Source organism: Oryzias latipes, chromosome 2 (assembly GCF_053564925.1).
Source record: "Oryzias latipes strain Hd-rR chromosome 2, Olatipes_Hd-rR_3.1".
Lineage (NCBI taxonomy): Eukaryota > Metazoa > Chordata > Actinopteri > Beloniformes > Adrianichthyidae > Oryzias > Oryzias latipes.
The window spans coordinates 18,403,292-18,424,845 of NC_136238.1; the positions used below are offsets into that span (position 1 = coordinate 18,403,292).

At 40.4% G+C, this 21,554-nt stretch overlaps 2 protein-coding genes across 2 annotated transcripts; one reads left to right on the forward strand and one right to left on the reverse strand.

Annotated features, from left to right (window-relative positions):
• Nucleotides 1-1,250: 1,250 nt before the first annotated feature.
• On the forward strand, nucleotides 1,251-4,664 carry plaat1l (phospholipase A and acyltransferase 1-like). The gene is made up of 5 exons (XM_023964649.2): nucleotides 1,251-1,341; nucleotides 3,464-3,593; nucleotides 3,908-3,996; nucleotides 4,074-4,238; nucleotides 4,340-4,664. Exons 1-5 carry the CDS (start codon nucleotides 1,333-1,335, stop codon nucleotides 4,403-4,405), a joined length of 459 nt encoding a protein of 152 aa, XP_023820417.1. The 5' UTR covers nucleotides 1,251-1,332; the 3' UTR covers nucleotides 4,406-4,664.
• Nucleotides 4,461-15,724, reverse strand: ephx2 (epoxide hydrolase 2, cytoplasmic). The gene is made up of 18 exons (XM_020708113.3): nucleotides 15,492-15,724; nucleotides 14,008-14,086; nucleotides 13,775-13,937; nucleotides 13,503-13,693; nucleotides 13,305-13,427; nucleotides 13,136-13,207; nucleotides 12,965-13,060; nucleotides 12,200-12,278; nucleotides 12,097-12,131; nucleotides 11,996-12,022; nucleotides 11,843-11,928; nucleotides 11,653-11,764; nucleotides 7,915-7,986; nucleotides 7,808-7,850; nucleotides 7,629-7,731; nucleotides 7,465-7,534; nucleotides 5,305-5,385; nucleotides 4,461-5,226 (listed from the first exon to the last, which is right to left on the reverse strand). Exons 1-18 carry the CDS (start codon nucleotides 15,617-15,619, stop codon nucleotides 5,086-5,088), a joined length of 1,701 nt encoding a protein of 566 aa, XP_020563772.1. The 5' UTR covers nucleotides 15,620-15,724; the 3' UTR covers nucleotides 4,461-5,085.
• Nucleotides 15,725-21,554: the final 5,830 nt, after the last annotated feature.

The following is a 21,554-nucleotide window of genomic DNA, read 5'->3' on the forward strand; positions in this document are numbered from 1 at the left end:
CCATGATAAAGGTGGATAAAGGTGGAAAGATTTCATGTCATCCATGGACACCAGTGAAGATCACAAATCATTGAAGAAAAAAGGTTGAGCGCAGTGTCTAGTGGGTCTAGATGACCCAACTCCCAATGTTAAAGTGCCTAGGATAGCACAAGGGTTACAACGGCAGACCTCACTGACAAGGGGTGTGTTCAACTGTTTGGGGGCTGCAACTGAAAAGGCTCTTTGATCTTCAGATCTCTGGACTCGATGTGGAAAATACAAGTGTAAAAGATACTGAGGTGGCAGACCATTCAAACATTTAAAATCCAGAAGTAAAATCTTAAAAGAAAATTCTAAAAGACACAGGCAGGCAGTGAAGCGAGCCTAATATAGAAGTGATGTGTTCACACTGTCTGGTCCCCCTTAACAGGTGGGCATCTGGTAGTCCAATTCCTCTGGTTCTGCAGTCCAAGCTGGGAATTGAATTCCGCCAAACAACCTTTGCACTCATCCAGGCTCCTTCCCCACCATTCCATGTCCTAAGAGCCAGTTTGGGAAGCTGACGATTGCCATTTTTGTTGCACTGCTAATGATAGGGTGGGGGTGTGAGGGTCTGTAAACTAGCGGGAGAGAGCATTGAAGGATGGGTAATGGGACACGGAGGTGGGCATACTGCGCGTTAACAATTCCGAGGTTATTTTCTAATGAACTCCTGCCGCTTCGCAGAAACTATGTTCTAGAAGACGTCCATCAGTTATAGATAAAAAATACACGGAAACGTTTTTAAAATAGATCAAAAGAGGATCGGAGTGGGACTTTTTATCTCTTCATCTCCATAAAGTTATAAAGCCGTGAGCCCAACCTGAAGATTTTCTGATGGGTTCATGACCCAATGTCTTCTAGATATTTTTTTTTTTATCGTCTTCTTCACACATCTCTGTCTCTGACTTAATCAAAGAAAACAGAAAAAGGCGACTTCCTCTTTCAGGCCTCCTGTTGAGGAAACACCTGTTCTTACACCCATGGGTGTGGAGAAGAAAAAGCTATAGGGGGGTCAAGTCGAATGTACACCATAAAACAATGCCGACACATGGATGGGTTTATAATGAAACATTTTATATATATTTATATATATAAATATATATTGTTCATTCATAGCAAAGAGAAGAAGAAAACAGGAGACCAAAGAGTTTCAGATGGAGGTGTGGTGTGGGCTGATGGGTAAGATTAGTCAACTGTGACTCCGATGAGCTTCATCACATTGGTACAGCGTTCATGTAAAGCAGGCAGGCTCCTGTCAGGGTGTTTATTCTCTAAAGAGAGAGGAGGCAGCCGCTGTGAACATCTTCATCCATGGGCCTGGTGAGTACGATGCAGGCACATTTTTCACTTTTGAATTCATTCATATTTCTAGTTTTGCTTCGTTATTTTTACCTGTTCATCTGAAAAAAAAAAAATTCAAGAAAAAAAAACAATAATTTGACCATTGCATCATTTTTTTAAAGAGGCAAAACCAACTACTTTGAACCAGAAAATAAATGTAAATACAAAATAATTAATTCAATTGCAACTGGTTTTTGAATGCAGGCTGCCTGAAATGTTTAAACAGGGTTAAAATGTCGTCATCTACTTTGATTTATCGTGCACAAAAACTTCCCTTTTATATGTGCAGAAGCAGAATTCAGCAGATTGTTTGTCTTTATTTAAGCTAAAAATTAAACTGGGTTCAGTATGGAGTCATTGCCCTTTTTTTGATCTTTTTTCGATTTGAAAAGAAAAAAACACGTCTCGTGCAGACTAAATCTGTAGTATTTCCTTTACAGCTGTTAATATATTTTGCAGCTGTTAACTATTTTGCAAAAATGTTAATATGCTAAATTCATATTTTTTCAGGTCCTCAGAACACCACTGTAGATCTGTGTGCTGGCACTTGTTTGTTTGTTTGTATACAAACAAACAAGTGCCAGCACACAGATCTACAGACATAAATCCAAGTTACAACATTAGTCTTCTGTTGAGAAGTATCAGCCAATCAGCATCTGTCTCCTCTCACTAGCCAATCAAATTGCTAAATCCCTTTAGGGACTTGAGCTGTCATGACTTATTTGTGCTGTTTTGTGGATCTGTCAAATATAAGAAAGGTTTTTTCTGGTGTCCAAAACATAAAAACATCTGTCAATTTTTTTGTTTTGTCATTTTGCTCAAATTAGTTTTGCAAAAAGACAAAATAATTCTCTACTTGTATTTTTTTTTTCTTTTTACAAATGTGCCCTTTTTTTATGCAATTGAAAAAAATTGTGTGCAGACATAAGTTTAGCAACCTATTTTTGACAGAAATTTAACTCCAAAACATTGATGTTAACCGTTTGTCACCACTATAGACAGAGACCAAACAATTAACATAATTAAGTTTATTTAGAAATATCTGGGCTGATTTGGAAAATAAATAATAATGTCAAATTTCTTTTAATGTTTTTTTTGTAACCTATGGTTGTAAACTGCCTTTTTAGAACCATTTGAATGACTGTACCACAGGAGGTCGTACAGTGAAAAACTGAAAGGTTTGGAAAAATTTCACAACTAAAATCCTTAGTCTTAAAAATCTACCAAAAAAAGGTGTTTAAAGGCCTTTTTGTGGCCCTCATTTGAGGGCCAAATCAGCATAGCGGCTGTCCTCAAAGGACCAGATATAACTTATACATGTAACTAAATGTAATAAAAAATAAATGTAACTTCTCCTTAAGGTTAAATGACTGATTATTTATTATAACTTTTTAAAGTGACAATTACAGTTGCATAGAAAAAAACACATATCTGCTTGTGACTCTAGCAACAATCCTTTAAATTTGATTCTGACAGGTTAGGTTATATTGACAGTGTCCTAATTTATAGTTGCCCAATCTGATATTTCAAGTCTGATTCCCCTTGATATGAATAAATACACACCAGTTTTTATTTTTTATTATAAGAAATTAAAAACTTTTATGCTCTTGCGGGCCACATAAAATGACATGGTCATGGGTCTAGAGTTTGACACATGTGCCTTAACCTAAGGTTAGCATCAAATATCTCAAAAAGAAGATATGCTGTAATGAGTATTTTGATCTAACAACTATTTTACAACTTTTCCCCTAAAGAGCAGAATTTTGAGCAGAATTTAAAGAAATTACAAATCAAAGTGTATAACATTGGAATTTTAAAATCATGATTATTGATTAAAAAAGGCTTTTTCAGGATAAAAATCTAAAATCTATTAAAAAAAACAACCAAAAACTAATATTTCCAATATTTGTTGGTTTATAAAAGAATTAAAGAGACAGTGGAATTTAAAGGATTCTGTCCCGAAAGTCATGATTACGCTGAGGCTTCACTTTGGTTGTAAAAATAGGCATTTTGTCTAAATAATAACCAATGCAGAAGTGTTCTGCACCGGAAAAGCCAAGGGTCATGATGTTGAGTGAGTCATCCGTCCATTTCTTCGCAGAAGAATTCCCACCCCAAACTGTTCCCAGGGGACATCGTGGAGTATCCCAGGAACAAATACTTCTCTCATTTCGGCGTGTACTACGGGGAGAGGGATGGCGTTCCGTACGTCGCTCACCTGACGTGTCGAGGTCAAGATTTTATTGCAATATTCAAACATGTCAATATTTTGTTTTGGGAAAAGTCAAAAGATTTTTTTTATTTCAAATTATTTTAAACTGTAACATCTATGGTACCAGACTACTTTTTATTTTAAAAATGAAAATTTGACACATTATTGTGTTTGCAGTAAAGATTGCTTTTTAATTCTGTAAAAATGATCTAATTACCTTAATTTTTCAAAAATAAAATGCTCTTCATTGTAGTGCAGCTCTCCAGATGAGTAAAATATTATTTATAGAAATTCTTGCAGCTTGCACATGTAGTTTTTTTTTTTTGTGTCCAGATGCAGACACCAAAATCCCTCTGTTTGGTCGGGCTTTGAGGTCAGAGGTCAAGCTGGATCCTCTGGAGCTGCTGGGAACTAAGTACAGGGTAACTCTGACAGAACATGGTCACGGAGCTTCTGCACATTTGCAGACCTTCATGTTCAAAACGCAGTTTTGCTGCAGGTCAACAACATGATGGACGACACCCACTCTCCCAGGGACTTCCACACCGCCGTGAAGAAGTCCATCGACGAAATGATGGGCCAGGCAGTCACCTTCGACATCCTCTTCCACAACAGTGAGCACCAGGCGACGCTCTTCAGATACGGGGTCAAGAGGTCTGAGCAGGTGAGTGGAACTGTGGAGTGATGCTGCAGTTTTGCTGCATTGTGACTCTGCTTTCTAAGCCAAATATGTGAAAGACTGACAAAATGTGCTGTGTGTTACAGATAGAGAAGATCTACAAACACATAATGCCTGCCTGGAAGGAGCTGTTCAGCGAGAAGAAACTGTGAGAGCTGAATCCGCCCCTAGAAGGCGTCTTCGCCGTAAAAAAAAACTCAAGATAACTTCTTTATCCTCTTCTTTTAATACATTTCATTTCCAATGTCTTTTTGTTAGTCTTTTCCTTCTTTATGTTTTTTTTAGGATCCTTCCGATATTTTTGTGACTTTGTGTTATTGTAAATCTGTCTTTTCAGTTCTTCAAAACATGATGTACCGGTAATGATATAATAATGCAAATATTCAACAAAATAAAAGCAAACACATCTAAGTGGCTGCTGGTTTTTTAACTTTTTTTTTTTTACCCAGACTATATATTTTTTTCACCATTAAAATTGTTTTTTCCACTAGGAGGCTGCTCAAAGTTGAAATCTTCAAAAAAACGGCTTAGCAAAGTTTGGGCTTTTATTGTGAAATGTTAGCGTAGAATTAGACCAAAAAAAAAACAGTTTAGATGCATTAAACTAAGTTAACCACTCTTATTCTCTATAATTATTCCCCATCTATCCCTCTAGTTTCTTTTGATCCAACTATTAATGTAGTCCTTTCCTGCATTCTAGGATCCATTTCTGTCTTTTAGGCTTAATATCTTTTATGGCATTTTTCTTTCCATTCTTGTTTATCTTCTTTGTCCTCCATTGTCCCTGTTCTTACTTCTCTCCCAGCTTCCATTTCTTCATTTCCTCTATTTCTTAGAGTTTAGGAGCTACACCTGCAGCTTTCCGGTGAACCTCTTTGAGCCAGCCTATCAGGATGTCGTTGGTCTCTGCTGGCTTGTCCATCTGTGTCCAGTGGCCGCATTCCTCGATGTGTCCTCGGGTCAAGTTGGGAATCTGATTAAAAAATGTGCGTCAGACACTCTTATTTCATTTCAAGTCCCTCACATTTGTCCTGCTGCTTCTTTCTCCTACCATGTCCTCCATGCCTTTAGATAGCGCCGGGAGCAGGACAAAGTCCTTGCCTGCAGTCACCATCAGCGCCGGCATCAGCAGCTTGAAAACCAAAATACCATCTAAGCACTTCACAAATATGAAAAAAATAAGCATATGCTTTTGGCTCATTCGTTATAAGACACGGCCTGAGTAACTTAAAGTAAGTTAATTCTGTGATGGTGCTTTTATTGCATATAAAATGAAATATTATTTCTTCTTCATTAGTTTGCTAATGATAGTAATATGCATTTTATGCAAATGGACAGCCTCAGTCTCTTAACAAAAATTGTACTTAATAGTTTCAATAAAGCTATAAAATTTTGTTGAAAAGAAATGGCAGCATTTGTATGGGTGGGCGGGACCACAGTAACAGCCCTGCATATTATTAATGACGCCACAGGGGGAAAAAAGCTAATTGTGAGAAGAGATCGTCACTGAAACCAAGGGGATCACAAAACCCACGGATCGGATCGTGTCACGGTTTTAGAGTCACGGTTCGGATCGTGTCACGGTTTTAGAGTCACAGTTTGGATCGTGTCACGGTTTTAGAGTCACGGTTTGGATCTTGTCACGGTTTTAGAGTCACGGTTTCAGATCGAGTCACGTTTCAGATCGTGTCACGGTTTTAGAGTCACGGTTCGGATCGAGTCACGGTTCGGATCGTGTCACGGTTTTAGAGTCACGGTTCGGATCGTGTCACGGTTTTAGAGTCACAGTTTGGATCGTGTCACGGTTTTAGAGTCACGGTTTGGATCTTGTCACGGTTTTAGAGTCACGGTTTCAGATTGAGTCACGGTTCAGATCGTGTCACGGTTTTAGAGTCACGGTTCGGATCGTGTCACGGTTTTAGAGTCACAGTTTGGATCGTGTCACGGTTTTAGAGTCACGGTTTGGATCTTGTCACGGTTTTAGAGTCACGGTTTCAGATTGAGTCACGGTTCAGATCGTGTCACGGTTTTAGAGTCACGGTTCGGATCGAGTCACGGTTTGGATCGTGTCACGGTTTTAGAGTCACGGTTCGGATCGTGTCGCGGTTTTAGAGTCACGGTTCGGATCATGTCACGGTTCGGAACGTGTCACGGTTTTAGAGTCACAGTTTGGATCGTGTCACGGTTTTAGAGTCACGGTTTGGATCGTGTCACGGTTTTAGAGTCACGGTTTCAGATCGAGTCACGGTTCGGATCGAGTCACGGTTCGGATCGTGTCACGGTTTTAGAGTCACGGTTCGGATCCTTCTTCAGATCAGTAAAAACAAAAAAATGACAGGAAAACAAATAAAAGCCTACAATACATTTTTGGAAAACCTTTGAGTACTTTAAAACTTACATATACACAAATAAATAATTATCATATCAATAAGCTCACCAAAGCCTATTAATAAAAACAAAACATGACTGACATCTTTGAACTCAAGATATTCCTATTTATAAAAAATATTCCAGATGCCCATATAAACTAAGTGCATTATGACAAATCGCATCTAAAAGAAAACAAAAACACAAAACGCTTTTGTACAGTTCAATAAACAAAACCGATCTCTGATCTTTGATGAGGTTGAGAAAAACTTCTTGACAGAAGCTCCTCCCACATGCAGCGGGGCTTCAGGTTAACACACTTCTGGACAAACGTCGAGCAGCAACTTTGATGGGGTTCATGAATTTGACGCTTGAATTGCGTTCGGTGTGAGTGGACAATTGATTTAAATGTCTTTCCATCTGAAAAGTTTGGATGTAGTTTGTTTTCGTGGGGGAAACGCAGACACTCTGCTGAGGCCGACACAAGGATGACGTCATGAAATGGGCGGCACCCACAAAGAGCGAAAGGCGGTGCCTCCGAGATCTTGTCTTTATTCCAGGTAAGAAAATGAGCTCGTGAAAATAACTCATATTTCATAAGAAAATCGTTCTTTGGTGTGCCAAGGCTAGTATATTATCATATATATGGATATAGTTTACTCTGAAAGGTTTAAGAAAATCGTGATATTTAAAAAAGTGTTCCTATTATCTGGGATGGTTTTTACCTGGTTTTAAAAAAGGTTAATTAAAATCTACTATATACTTTGAGATCCTATAACTTAGTAAAAATAGTAAAAAAAAAAGTAATAATGTACTTTTTCTGATTTATGGATGTTTTACCAACCTTCCCGGTGGGCTGGGAGCACGACCATTTCCAGTTGGCGTGACCATTTCGATACCAGTTCAGAGGCCCCCTGTCAGACGTGAAATTAAGGAAAAAAATCTAGTTTAAAATGTTACAGGGCAGATGGTTCTCTTGTTTCATGCACCAATAGGAAGGTGCTCCACCTGAAGCCCGTCTTCTCAAACTGGCTGACGTAATACTGCAGGTCGGCCTGCGTCAGCATGGAGCTCTGGGGAATCTCCTCCGGCAGGCCCACAAACAGGCCTCCTGTGATGAAACGCACCAACACCACGTTTGAGTAAACATCCAACCCATGGACATGCATTTCAGCGGCGACCCTCACCTCGAGCACGGACTCCGGCGGTGCTGAGAGCAGGACGGCTCGACTGAGGGAAACATCACATGATTCTTCCAGCGCTGAGAGTTTACGCTGCTGTGTTTTGCACTCACCTTTTCACTGCTGCGGGAGAAGAAAATCTTAAAGGTTCTCTCCAGGTTCTTCTCCAGTTCAGCCTCCGCACCCTGTAAGACCAGAGAAGTATAGCTTAATATTTCTTAGTTTATCATTCAGTTTTATATTTTGGTTAAATTTACTTATTTAAATCATATCACTTCAGCCAGTTGTTTCACATCATGTGCTTCTTTATGGAAGGAGCTTTTTTGTTTGGTATTTTTCTCATTTGATAAGCTGGTCTTTTAGTTGGATGGAGATGTTGTTCCCCCGCTAACGAACGGTAAAGCAGACTCTTCCAGCCCGGGCAACACAAACAATCCATGGGGCAAGTAAAGGTTGATGCGTGTATTCCAACTGTCTATGGATGTGTACTAGGGCTGAAACGATTCCTCGAGTTACTCGAGTTACTCGATTTCAAAAATTCCTCGAGGCAAAAACTCTGCCTCGAAGCCTCGTTAAATTCCTATGACGCGCCCATACGCGCAAGGGGGTTTGATTGTGTCACACGGACCTTTTGAATTTAGTTGGCGCGATGGCGGAGAATAGATCTATAAATAAACGTCAGAAATTGTCTAAAGTGTGGGATCATTACACACTTAATAAAGAAGAGAACAAGGTGCAGTGTCTGTACTGCAAAATAGAGCTGGCATACCACAACAGCACATCTTCCATTCAGCATCTGAACAGAAGACATCTGCGCGACTGCTGGAACCCCGCGGAACCCGCGCGTGCCGCCGGCAGCGAGCGAGGGCCGGCGTCAGCCGCTCCGCACCCCCTCCACGGCGACCAGCGCGGGCCGCCTCGGCTGGCAGCGAGAGCCCCTAGCTGCGGTATTCAGGCGACCGGGCCTGCTTTGAACACTCTAATTTTTTCAAAATAAACGCTTTTGACCCCACGGGACATTCAGCTAAGAGCATCAAGGGGGCGCCGAGAGGCAGGGGCTGGGACAGGCGGTAGCTCGCCTTTTGGCGGACCGCGAGGCTTCTTTAAGCATTGCAAAAATAATAAAAGCATTATTTTTACACGAAATGTAAACAATGATAATGATCAAATATGTTTTTCTGATTCTTTTATTTTTAATGGCCGTCCATTTTGGTGTTGTGCCACCCTTTCAAAGTCTTCTGTCCCCCCCCCATACAAAATGTTCTAGCTCCGTGACATTTCTCAAGACCAACTTAAAAACACCAAAAGTAACATTTCCATCAGAGCGAATCTTTAAAATCAAATGCTTGTTCATTTTACAGCCACATCATTTTTGTTATGCATTATTTGTTTTGGTCGTTCAAAAACACACACAAATCGTTTTATCCGATTACTCGATTAATCGATCGATTAAGTGCTAGATTAATCGATTACAAAAAGAATCGATAGCTGCAGCCCTAATGTGTACCCATTTGGATGTTTGATAATCGGATTTCTGCCAAGTAGGATCTGAGGATTTTTGATTTATCTAGCTATTTCGAAGCTCCTTACAGTGAGAGGCAAGCTGGTAGAAAAGCATGTCTGTCACTCTCATCACTCATTAAGACTTAGACTGAGAGACAGTTGCAGCTTGACTTAAAGACTGATGCCTTACTTGCCCAATAGGGGAAGTGTGCTACTTGGAGAAACATTTTATTTGGATCAGCGGAAAGTAGAGAACAAATTTCTAAGGATCCTTTGGATCAGAAAAGCTACCTCAAATAGTCAGACCACTAAACCACATAGCTAGCAGAGGGGAAAACAAATCTGCTAGCTCTATACCTATGTAGAGGTACGTAATCTTAGGCGCTGTCAAACAACTCGTCTGCTCCAGGGTCAGATAATGCAGTCTGAAGTGCGCAGGCTGGGATAAGATCCTCTGGTTGCTAGGCTATCTTGTCTCTGGTTCACCTAAAACTCCTGCTCTCCCCACGTACACTGCTGGAAGCTGCATCGAGGGGAGTAGCAGCTCAAAGTAGTGAACAGGCGTCCCCCGACACCTGCCCTCTCCCATTCCTCATCATGTACACATTATTCAGCATTGTGATTGTTCTATTTATACTAATGGGGTTCTTGTTTCCTCAGCTCCTCTGTCCATCTCCATCTGGAGTTAAAACCAGTCTCCGTGATGATAATGGTCCATAGCAACCATTTCCCCTTTTCTATGTCTGTGGCTGATAGAGACATTTGCAGAAACCTTTGTGTCTCTACTTCAAAGTAAATGTTTCAATTCTCCATAGCAACCATTTCCCCTGTTCTGTCAGTGTCTACGGCAGACAGACATGCCCTACCGTGGCATGCCGCTCAAATTGCCCGGCTGAAATCACCCTCCTGCCAGACCTTTGCTTTGCACCCACCGCAGGACCTCAGATCACGACTGTACCATTGACTTAACATTGAACTGGCGCCTCTGCTTAGAGCTTAACCGTAACCCGTAATCCTAAACTTCACCCTTTTTTGCGTCCGTCCCGCTAAGAAAAAAGTTCAGCACTGGCCGCACATATTTGGAAAATTATGTGTGAATACCGTATTTTCTGGACTATAAGTCGCACTTTTTTTCATAGTTTGGCAAGGGGTGCGACTTATACTCCGCAGCGACTTATATTAGAAATAAATTGAAATAAATACATTGTTAACCCTCCTGTTATGTTCATTTGTGAGGAACAGAGATGATGTTTCTGGGTCAATTTGATGTATGAGGTATGTTAAGTGTTAAGAGTATGTTAAGTGACTCAGAGAATCAGCAAACTTTTTTTTACAGTAAGATCTTGAAGGCTAACAACATAATATTCTATTTTCCAATGATTTTATAGATTCAGAAATGCAATAAAAGTGAAAACTGTTTCTACAAATACAGGATGAAAACAGAGTATTAGTTAGCCAATGATGCTTCATGAAAGGAATAAATAAATAAGTTTGAGAAAAAATTACTGTGAAATTATTAGATAAACAGTCTGCTATGATTGTGTCATATAAGGTTGTGAAAGTTAAAATGCGACTTATAGTCCAGTGCGACTTATCTGTGTTTTTTTCTACTTTATAATGCATTTTTGGGCTGGTGCGACTTATACTCCGGTGCGACTTATAGTCCGGAAAATACGGTAGTCACTTTCTTTGTGAGATTTCATTTTATTTGCTCTGCAAGTGAATTCAACAATCTGCATGTGCTAGCATCAGATCAGTTCTAAGCCACAGTAAGTGCTGCTTCCTGGTACAATGTAGCCTAAATTACAATGTAATTCAAAGCATTTTCATGTTTTAATGTTCTCTCAGTCTGTGTCTTTTTTTTAGACATTTAGGTTGTGGGATTTTGGTTAAAAGCTTCATATTCGTAACTACAACACCACTGGGAACATTTTAAATAATGGTCATAGGGGAACTTTTCAGTGCTGAGGGTTGCAGACTAAAACTGATGAAAAACTGATTTTACTGAAATGGAGATGTTTGCAAATGTTCTGGGTCTCCATCATGTTGGGACGATTTGCATTGAGGTGGGGTCATCTGGTGTCCATGTTTCATGGGTATGCAATCTTGTGCCATTTAGCCACCTTTTAAAGCAGAGGTCCCCACATCCAGGTCAAGGTAATCAGCAGCAAATAAGGCAGGTTTTCTGGAAAACCAGCAGGACACCAGCCCTAAAGGTCTGTATCTGGGGACCCCTGATCTAAAGCATCACTCAGAAACCATATTTTGGCCTGCTTTTCCTTAGAAAACAAAAGCTTCCTGGAAATTATCTCATAGATCATCTTTTTATTTTCAAAATGTTGACTTACAGGTGTTTGAAAGTACAGCTGGTAGTCAAAAATGGGAATATCTTTCAGCTTCTCGGAAGAAGGAACAGAAGGATCCACTTTGAACAGAGGAGTGTTGAGAGACGCCACAGCCCTTTATACGGACAAAAAAAACACTGTTGACTTTTGAATTGAAGAATGGGTGCAGTCTAATAATATATCGAGTGATCACCTGACTCTTTCTGGGTGAAACTGGGCCATGGACCACACCAGCGCTCCACCCCAGTCGTGACCCACCAGAGTGACCTGTGGAATTGCCTGGGAGGGAACCAAGACTCAGCTCCTATTCAGATGTTTAGATGCTGTGTGTTCTGCTGCTGCTCACCATTTTGTCCAGAAATGTAATTAAATCCTGCCAATGAGAAACATATTCAGTATTTTCATCTAAAAGTCTTTAAAAAAAGAAATATTTTTTTTCAGTTTTACCTTGCAAAGCTGCTCCTGAGAAAACTCCTCTATGTCTGTCAAACAAAAATGATATTGTTTACAACTGAGATTATTGCGTTGATCATGTTTATTGTTCACACACCAGGGGGCGCTGTTGACTCTCCATATCCCTTCATGTCCAACGCCAACACCCTGAATCCCGCTGCTGCCAAGGCAGGGATCTACCAGAGAGAAAAAACAAAATGATCAAAACTCCACAGGCTTTTTTAAGGACCCAAATTCTGTTTTTGGTGTTGTGATCATGCTATTACAACATTTGTCTGATGTTGAAGGACATAAATAAAGAAAATTAAGCTTAAAGTTGCATTTCTGAGTTTTTATTTATTCAAATTTTTGTGAATCAGGAGCAGACAAAAAAAAAAAAACACCTTTTGAAAAACATTGTATTTATGATATAGAAAATATTCAGGGCGGGCCACAAATTCCCTCATCTGCTCCATTCTGGTGCACGCACTTGTGGACAAATAGATCCATGTACGTCAACGTTTTCCTTGTCTGAGCTGGCATCTGGCTCAAAACTGCACGGCTGGATAGCTCTGATATTGCTTGTCATAGAAGAGTGTGTAAACAGAAATCTGTCAGCAAAGAGGGACCGGGAGCAGGGTTTCCCTGAACTAACTCATAGAAGAGTGTGTAAACAGAAATCTGTCAGCAAAGAGGGACCGGGAGCAGGGTTTCCCTGAACTAACTCAAAGGTGAAATTCTAATAAACTTCTGCCGCTCTGTAGAAACTAAGTCCCAGAAAACTACACATTTTTTTCTAATTTTTGCTAAATAAAACAAAATGAAAAGACCACTGGGAAAGCTTTTACAATAGATCAAACAATGATCAGAGTGAGCAGCCCACCTGGAATCGCCATGAGTACCAGCTCTCAGGGAAGCCATGGCAGAGCAGAACAGGAGGACCGCAGCCCATCTCCACAAAGTGAGACCTCACACCAGTCTGCCTCACAAAGACAGCACTCTCAGCTACTTTAATTGAATTTTAGGAGCTACTGACCATGATTCCAGACATTACTCTGATGGTGACGTATCCGTGACAAACTTCGTCTGGGCTGCAGAACGGGGGAGGACTCTCATCCTCCTCTGCCTGAAAAATGACTCAAATTGGTGTTTGGAGCTTCAAAAACTCTGCAGCTGCATTAGCATCTTCAGTTACTATCATTATACTTTGAAACTGGAGGCACCTTAACTCCTGTGAACTCAGAGAGTTTCACCAAGGCTGCATCTAAACTTTCCACCAGGATGGCCTTGGTCCCCACATCTTCTGCCGCTTTCACGCCCGCCTTATCTGCATCGAGCCACAGAGCCTTAAGCAAAACAAAAATTTCTTCAATTTAAAGAATACAAAAATGTAAAAACCCAAACATTTTCTTGTGTTGTACATTTTTGGGAGTCACTCCTAGCTGCTGCAAACTGGTGCTGAACATGGTGGGCTCTGGGACCCTGTGACCCAAGTGGCAGGACTGAAGGACCAGGTCAAAATGCCCGCCGAGCAGACAGAGAAGGCGTGCGGAGCTGTCTTCATCGGCGCAATCATCCAGCCAGTGGTTTGCTAGCACAGCAGTTAGTACACCTGCAGACCAAAGTCTTATGAAAACAACTAACAGCAGGATTGTTGAATTATAAACAGCTGCATGCATTTTTCTTTTTCTACCACTGCGCCGCAGACTTGCGGAAGTCTTCAACACTGCATGTCTGACGTTCATCATCTCCTTCCTGAGCTCCTTCAGCAGACCCCTGATGGACCAATCAGATGGCAGCGCCGTGCCTCTGGCCTGGCTTTCTTTTACACACTCAGCCTCTAAAGCTGGCAGCATCTAAACAAAAAAAAAAAAACAATTAAAGGAGGTGCTGAGGTGACCCGACGTGGCCATCGTCTCCACCCACCTCAGAAAGAGGCATGTCTCCCCGCTCCGCCTGCCTCAGGGAACCATCGGTCTGGGAGTAAATGCTGGACAGAAAACCTCTGAGAAATCACAGCAGAGAAAGAACAATCCGTTTATCCTGTTTTCATCCATAGACAAGTAAATACTTTTATTACTTTAACCCTTCAACACCGGAGATGTCACCGGTGACACTTAAAGCTCCTAAAGTGTTAAAGAGGTCATTATTATGCTTAAAAAGGTGTCCCGCAAGGCTCTACATTGAGTCTTGTTTAGTTCGATACTTTTAGATGATTCAACTCTATTTATTTTGCCCAAAGTCATAAAAAACATTGGTATAAAGGTTTGCATAAAACTCTTTATAAAATAAATGTGGAACAGTTGTCTATCAGCCGAAGGGTTGGTGGTTCATATGCCCCCAGTGGGTAAGGTTAACCTTTAACACTGGAGATGTCCCCAGCCACAACAAGATAACTCTTCGCCATTTGCGCAAACGTAAGTCAGTTGATTCCAACACAGAGAAAAAACAATTGCTTTTCATGTCAGCTTTGGTAAACGTTGTTATAGTATTATAGTATTGCATGAAGGCGCAAGGCTGCTTTCCTCTGCTTCAGAATCAGTTGGAATTTTGTTGTTATAATCTCTGATGTCAGCAACGATTATAGGAAAAAAAATTAATGTTGTTGGGGCATCTCAGCCAGAAATGTCTAAATCACAGCTAATTTAGTGACCCGTACCGCATTCTTTGCACCATAACGTACTTAAAATCTTTAAATCTTGTTTAATAATAGGCAGTGCTGACCTCAAATTAATTTTCCTTGGTATGCAGTGGTCCAAAAAAAAAAAAAATCAGTGAAAATGTTCAAATTTGGTCAACTATGAAGCTGCATTTCTTGTTGGCGCATTATGGATTCTGCTACCAGGAGCTCACCTTTGTCACGGTTTCTAAACTGTCAATGCACAAACTTGTGCCAACTTGCTTTAGTCTAACGGGTTTAGTTTCATGGAGGCACAGAGTAGACTTATAAGTCATGATCAGTTAAAAATATGTTATTTTTGTTGTTAACCATTGATTCTGCCATTGAAAATGTTTCTCTACTTTGTTTGCTGGAAAGGCGCCCCACTTTTGTGTGACTTTTATTTTGTTAATCTGTTAATGAATGACAAATAAAATCATTTAAGGTTTATTACTGGAGATACGTCAAGCAGGTGTGAATTATACATAAACAATCCAATTTTAACCTCACCTTTACCCCATCTTTAGTTTAAAGATTACACAACCGCACAAACAGAAGAGGGCGGGCGTTTCCAAAGTCCACAGGTTGCTGATAAAACTTAAATTTTTACCAACAGTTTTTACTTATTCTTAAGTGCAATTCAGCTCCTGAAACGTCTGAAAGTTTGGATGAATTTTCATGCGCGCGTGCACGGCTCACTGTTGTCACGCGCTGTCATTGGTGTCGCGTGAAAACGTCGCCTCTCACCCACCCCGGCAGGTTGTGCCGGTCCTCCAGGTTCTGGAAAATACCGTCGGGTTTTGAAGGTACGACGACCCCCCAGAAGTTGAACAGCACCGCTTTCCTCTCCGCCATGACTATGGCTCCAGGCTTCAGCATGATATCAACAGCACCGGGCTGGAGGCGCCTCTTTCCGACCACTCACTCGACTGCTCCGCCCACCTATAATGCAGGGTGACCTCGCAGTCACTAGGAGGTGCTGTAGCATCATTTTATTTTTAAGACTCGCTTTTTAGTTATCTTATATAGAATATTTCAAATAAATAACGGTGTTTTAGTAATTAAATTTCTTTTCGAAAAAATACTTTGCAAACCAAAAAAAAATACTGTTACAAATTTGTAAAAAATAAAACAAAAACAAAAAAATAAAACGTCTTTAAGTAGAGTTTGCAATTTGAATAACTATTTGCTTCTCTTCCTTGGTGAGGTTGTACATTAACTGACTAAATTCAAATACTTTTTAAAAGCAGTTTTGCCCCCTTTCACAGACTACTTAAACAAGGCATATCCACAACACTGCATGTTTTTGGGGTCATTACTTTACATAAAACAGAAATATATCTATACATTTTCTTACAGAAATTAGTGAATTAGATGACAACCAAAACTAAAACGAAAAAAAAGGTCTCTGTGGAAAAAAAAAAACTTTTTGTCAACATTAAATTTTGGTTCGCATGAAAAGTTACATATTATTCACAATTAAATGTTCACTGTAAACTTCAAAATTTAAGTCACGTGAACAGGTAAACACACAAATATTTATCTTATTCAGAAACTCAAACCATTGTGCTTTTTATCACATAAACAAATAAATGTGTTTTTCTCATTTGACCCTTAAGGATTAGAAAGGTCAAGTAGCCACAACATGTTGTTACCAAAGGTTTGCAACGGCTTAAAAAGTTCTTTAGCCAATCACAATCAAGAAATCGTAGTTTTTAGAAAGTGCTTTATGACTTTTATGCTTTATGAAAGTGCCTGCGAGCCAGTAGAAATTTGAACATGGGGCAGACTTTGGATTTGCTTTTTTACATTTTCAGTTTACATTTTTCATTAATTCATCTTCTAATTTGTTTAATCCCTTTTGGAGTTACGAGGTTGCTGGAGCATATCCCGGGCACTTGCAGATGAAGGCAGGGGCAACCCGGTCTCATCCTATGTAGCTACTACACATTTTAGGATGAGACTGGGTTGGCAGGGGACATCCTGCACACGCTGCCAGGTCACAAAAAACTTGACTTACTTTATTCAATTTTATTAAATTTTACTTTATTAGATACTACTTTACTTTGTTTTCATTTCTACGCTCAAATATATACTGGCACTTGTTTATCCTATATTCCTTTAAGACTGTCAAACACTCATGAACAGTGTTCTGATTTTTATTGATGTGATTATTATTTGACATTTTGCACGACTGTTTAAAAAAATCTAATGGTTATGAGAATATGTCATGAAAAAAATGTATCACTCACATCCTTTTTATCGAATCATACTTTATTTATAAATCTTATTTATACAATATACATTTTTGTCATTATTTACAAGCAGTACAGCTTCCCTTAAAATTATTTCACAAGTTAAAAGACAAGTTAAAGGAGGCTTTCTAATAAAATGTATTTAACATTCTTTACCAATCCTGCACAGTTTTTGTATTTTTAAAATTGGTCAGCTATTTAAATCACTATGGACCAACATCCAAGAAGCTTTACATGACATGTGGTGCCAAAATCTACCAAATTTATCAGACCTGGCATCACATTTTGGGTTCTGTTACCACAATAGTTAATTATGCTTAACTGGGGGCTGGTGACTCTGTGTGCAGACAGACAAACAAAAAAGAGCTCTGGTCTTCAGAGGTTAAAAACATGGGTGAGTTTACTTTCATAGGGTAAAAACAGATAGCAGTATTTGTTTCCATTCAGGTACATTTACCCATAAAACCGGAAGACATCAAAGTAGTAAAATCCCACAGTCTTTATTTCAGAGGGAAAGCAAGCAGTTATATTATTAATCAGAATGGACTGCAGTTGCTGGAGCACTTTGTACAACAGTATATAAAAACAAAATTGAAAAAATTAAGTTAATTAAAAAAACAATGAATTAAACATTTGGATAACAAATAATCGTGGGATTTACATGAAAACATCTAAGAATTCAATGTTTCATAAAGATGAATGTTTTCATAGTTTTAATTTACACCAATAAAAATATTTAAGAACTGGTCTGGAGAAATAATCAGTAAGATCTATTTTAGGGTTTAAACAGCATATTACAAAACATTTTAAAGGTTCAGTATTAGCCAATTGTTACTTTAAATTAGCTTAAATTACCACCCAACTGCCAAGTTTGGAACCTGCTGTTTAAGGGAAGAAAATCATGATTTAACTAAAGAAATTGACGTTTTTCTACTCATTCAGGGTTGATAAACTTCTACATTGTGATTGAATCAATAGACTTGTTAGGCTGGGAAACCCAAAACAGCTAAAAATGTGAATTTTTGATAGATCTAAAAAAAGAAATAGGTGATTACAAAAATACTCATTTTGTACTAAATCTGAAATTTTAATGATTGTGTTGAAATGTCTTGTATAATGACATCAAAGGGGAAATTGTCTCATGAATAAAAATAATTTGACCATGACTTGATCTAACTGACAACCTCTGATATTTAAAAGACTCTGAGCAGGAATTTTAGGATTTAAAAAAACTAATTGGTTTGATGTTTATAACACTAAGAATCCAAAAGCAAAATATGAATGTTAACTATGTGAAGCTTGTGTTTTCAAACTTCATCTGCTTTGTACAAGAGTTCACAAGTCCTTCCAAATTATTTTTAAAAATCCAGCTGATAGTGTCTTTTATAGATGACCGCTCGAGGCTTGTTTCAGAAGGGAGTTCCTTTTGACCAGACGTTTGAAAGGTCCATTATGTTCTTATTGCATACCTGAAAGTGAATCCTTGTAAAATGCCATAATGCGCAATAAGGTTTATAAAAAAATTTAAAAAAAGTTTGAAAAGTGAAAAAAAGAAAAAAAAATGTAATAGTCCAACTTAAAAAATATAGATTTATTAAAAAATTATCTTTGATTTCTTTTTAAGATAATTTGTGTATGATTAGATGCAATCTAGCCACAGGGGTTGCAAGCCAGTAACTTCTGTGCCGGTCCCAAGCCCGGATAAATAGAGAGGGTTGCGTCAGGAAGGGCATCCGGCGTAAAAATTGCCAAAATAACCATGCGAATCATCCACAACACTTTAGACATACCGGATCGGTCGAGGCCCGGGTTAACAACGACCGCCACCGATGCTGTTAACCTACAGGGTGTCGGTGGAAATTTGACTACTGTTGGTCGAAGAAAGAGGGGAGGCAGAAGGGTCCGTTGCCAGAGAGAGAAGGGAAAAGGCAGGAACATAGGTTTGAGAATAGGGACTCTTAACGTTGGCACAATGACAGGGAAAGGCAGAGAGCTGGCAGACATGATGGAGAGAAGGAAGGTAGATGTACTGTGTGTGCAGGAGACAAGGTGGAAGGGCAGCAAGGCACGTAGTATTGGAGGAGGATACAAACTTTTCTATCATGGTGTTGATAGGAAGAGAAACGGGGTAGGAGTGATTCTGAAGGGGGAGTTTGTAAACAGTGTTCTAGAGGTGAAAAGAGTCTCAGACAGGATGATGAGCCTAAAGTTAGAAATTGAAGGGGTGATGGTGAATGTAGTCAGTGGGTATGCGCCACAGGTTGGCTGTGAGTTAGAAGTGAAGGAGAGATTCTGGAGTGAGTTGGATGAGGTCATAGAGAGTTTTCCCAGAGGAGAGAGAGTTGTTATTGGAGCAGACTTTAATGGGCATGTTGGTGAGGGCAACAGAGGTGATGAGGAGGTGATGGGCAGGTTTGGTGTGAAGGAAAGGAATCTGGAGGGACAGATGGTGGTGGACTTTGCGAAGAGGATGGAAATGGCTGTAGTCAACACTTACTTCCAGAAGAGAGAGGAACATAGAGTGACATACAGAAGTGGAGGTAGGAGTACTCAGGTGGACTACATCCTATGCAGACGAGGTCATTTGAGAGAGGTTAATGACTGCAAAGTGGTGGTAGGAGAGAGTGTAGCCAGACAGCACCGCATGGTGGTGTGTAAGATGACTCTGGAGGTCAGGAAGAAGAAGAGAGGGAAAACAGAAAAGAAGACCAAGTGGTGGAAGCTACAGAATGAAGAAACTTGTGAGGAATTTAGGCAGAAGTTGAGGCAGGTCCTGGGTGGTCAGGATGAGCTTCCAGATGACTGGGAAACTACAGCAGAGATTATCAGGGAAACAGGTAGGAAGGTGCTCGGTGTGTCATCTGGAAAGAGGAAAGACGGTAAAGACACTTGGTGGTGGAATGAGGAAATACAGGAATGCGTCCAGAGGAAGAGGTTGGCTAAAAGGAAGTGGGATGTAGAAAGGACTGAGGAAGGTAGACAGGAGTACAAGGAAGCGCAGCGTAGAGTGAAGAGAGAGGTGGCAAAGGCCAAACAGAAAGCTTACGATGAGCTTTATGACAGGTTAGACACAAAGGAAGGAGAGAAGGACTTGTACAGGCTAGCCAGACAGAGAGACAGAGATGGGAAGGACGTGCAACAGATAAGGGTGATTAAGGACAGAGATGGAAAGGTGCTAACAACCCAAGAGAGTGTACAGAAAAGATGGAAGGAGTATTTTGAGGAGCTGATGAACGAGGAAAATGACAGGGAAAGAAGGGAGGAAGATGTGGTTGTTGTGGAGCAGGAAGTAGCAGAGATTGGAAAGGATGAGGTTAGGAAGGCTCTGAAAAGGATGAAGAGCGGAAAGGCCGTTGGTCCTGATGACGTACCTGTGGAGGTATGGAAGTGCTTAGGAGAGACAGCAGTGGAATTTCTAACGAGGTTGTTCAATAGGATTCTAGAGAGTGAGAAGATGCCTGAGGAATGGAGGAGAAGCGTTCTGGTCCCGATCTTTAAAAACAAGGGTGACATGCAGAACTGCAGCAACTATAGAGGAATAAAGTTGATGAGCCACACAATGAAGCTGTGGGAAAGAGTAGTGGAAGCCAGGCTTAGGAAGAAGGTGGAGATTTGTGAGCAGCAGTATGGTTTCATGCCCCGTAAGAGCACCACTGATGCCATTTTTGCTTTGAGAATGTTGATGGAAAAGTACAGAGAAGGTCAGAAGGAGCTGCATTGTGTGTTCGTAGATTTAGAGAAGGCGTATGACAGGGTGCCGAGGGAGGAGCTGTGGTACTGTATGAGGTCGTCTGGAGTGGCAGAGAAGTATGTCAGAGTAGTTCAGGACATGTATGAGAGAAGTATGACGGTGGTGAGATGTGCTGTAGGTCAGACAGAGGAGTTCAAGGTGGAGGTGGGACTACACCAAGGATCAGCTTTGAGTCCTTTTTTGTTTGCTATGCTGATGGACAGGCTGACAGACGAGGTAAGACAGGAATCTCCCTGGACAATGATGTTTGCGGATGACATTGTAATTTGCAGTGAGAGTAGAGAGCAGGGGGAGCAACAGCTAGAGAGGTGGAGGTTTGCTCTGGAAAGAAGAGGTATGAAGGTCAGTCGTAGTAAGACAGAATACATGTGTCTGAACGAGAGGGATCAAGGTAGAAGCGTTAGGTTACAGGGGACTGAGGTGAAGAAGGTGCAGGAGTTTAAGTACTTGGGGTCAACAGTTCAGTGTGATGGGGATTGTGGAAAAGAGGTGAAGAGGCGAGTGCAGGCAGGTTGGAGCGGTTGGAGGAAAGTGTCAGGAGTGTTGTGTGACAGAAGAGTGCCAGCAAGACTCAAAGGAAAGGTGTACAAGACAGTGGTGAGACCAGCTCTGCTCTATGGGTTAGAGACGGTAGCAGTGAGACAGAGACAAGAGGCTGAGATGGAGGTAGCAGAGATGAAGATGTTGAGGTTCTCCTTAGGAGTGACCAGGTTAGACAGGATAAGGAACGAGTACATCAGAGGGACGGCTCATGTTGCCTGTGTTAGCGACAAAGTCAGAGAAGCCAGACTGAGATGGTTTGGACATG

Excerpts from the sequence above, each read along its gene's own strand:
- plaat1l (XM_023964649.2), top strand. Across the intron at positions 3,594-3,907 it reads CGCTCACCTGACGTGTCGAG|ATGCAGACACCAAAATCCCT; the intron begins GTCAAGATTTTA and ends TTTTGTGTCCAG. Across the intron at positions 3,997-4,073 it reads TGCTGGGAACTAAGTACAGG|GTCAACAACATGATGGACGA; the intron begins GTAACTCTGACA and ends GTTTTGCTGCAG.
- ephx2 (XM_020708113.3), bottom strand. The coding sequence starts at position 15,619 with ATGCTGAAGCCTGGAGCCATAGTCATGGCGGAGAGGAAAGCGGTGCTG. Across the intron at positions 12,279-12,964 it reads GGTACTCATGGCGATTCCAG|ATCCCTGCCTTGGCAGCAGC; the intron begins GTGGGCTGCTCA and ends TCTCTCTGGTAG. Across the intron at positions 12,023-12,096 it reads CTCAGGAGCAGCTTTGCAAG|GATTTAATTACATTTCTGGA; the intron begins GTAAAACTGAAA and ends TCTCATTGGCAG.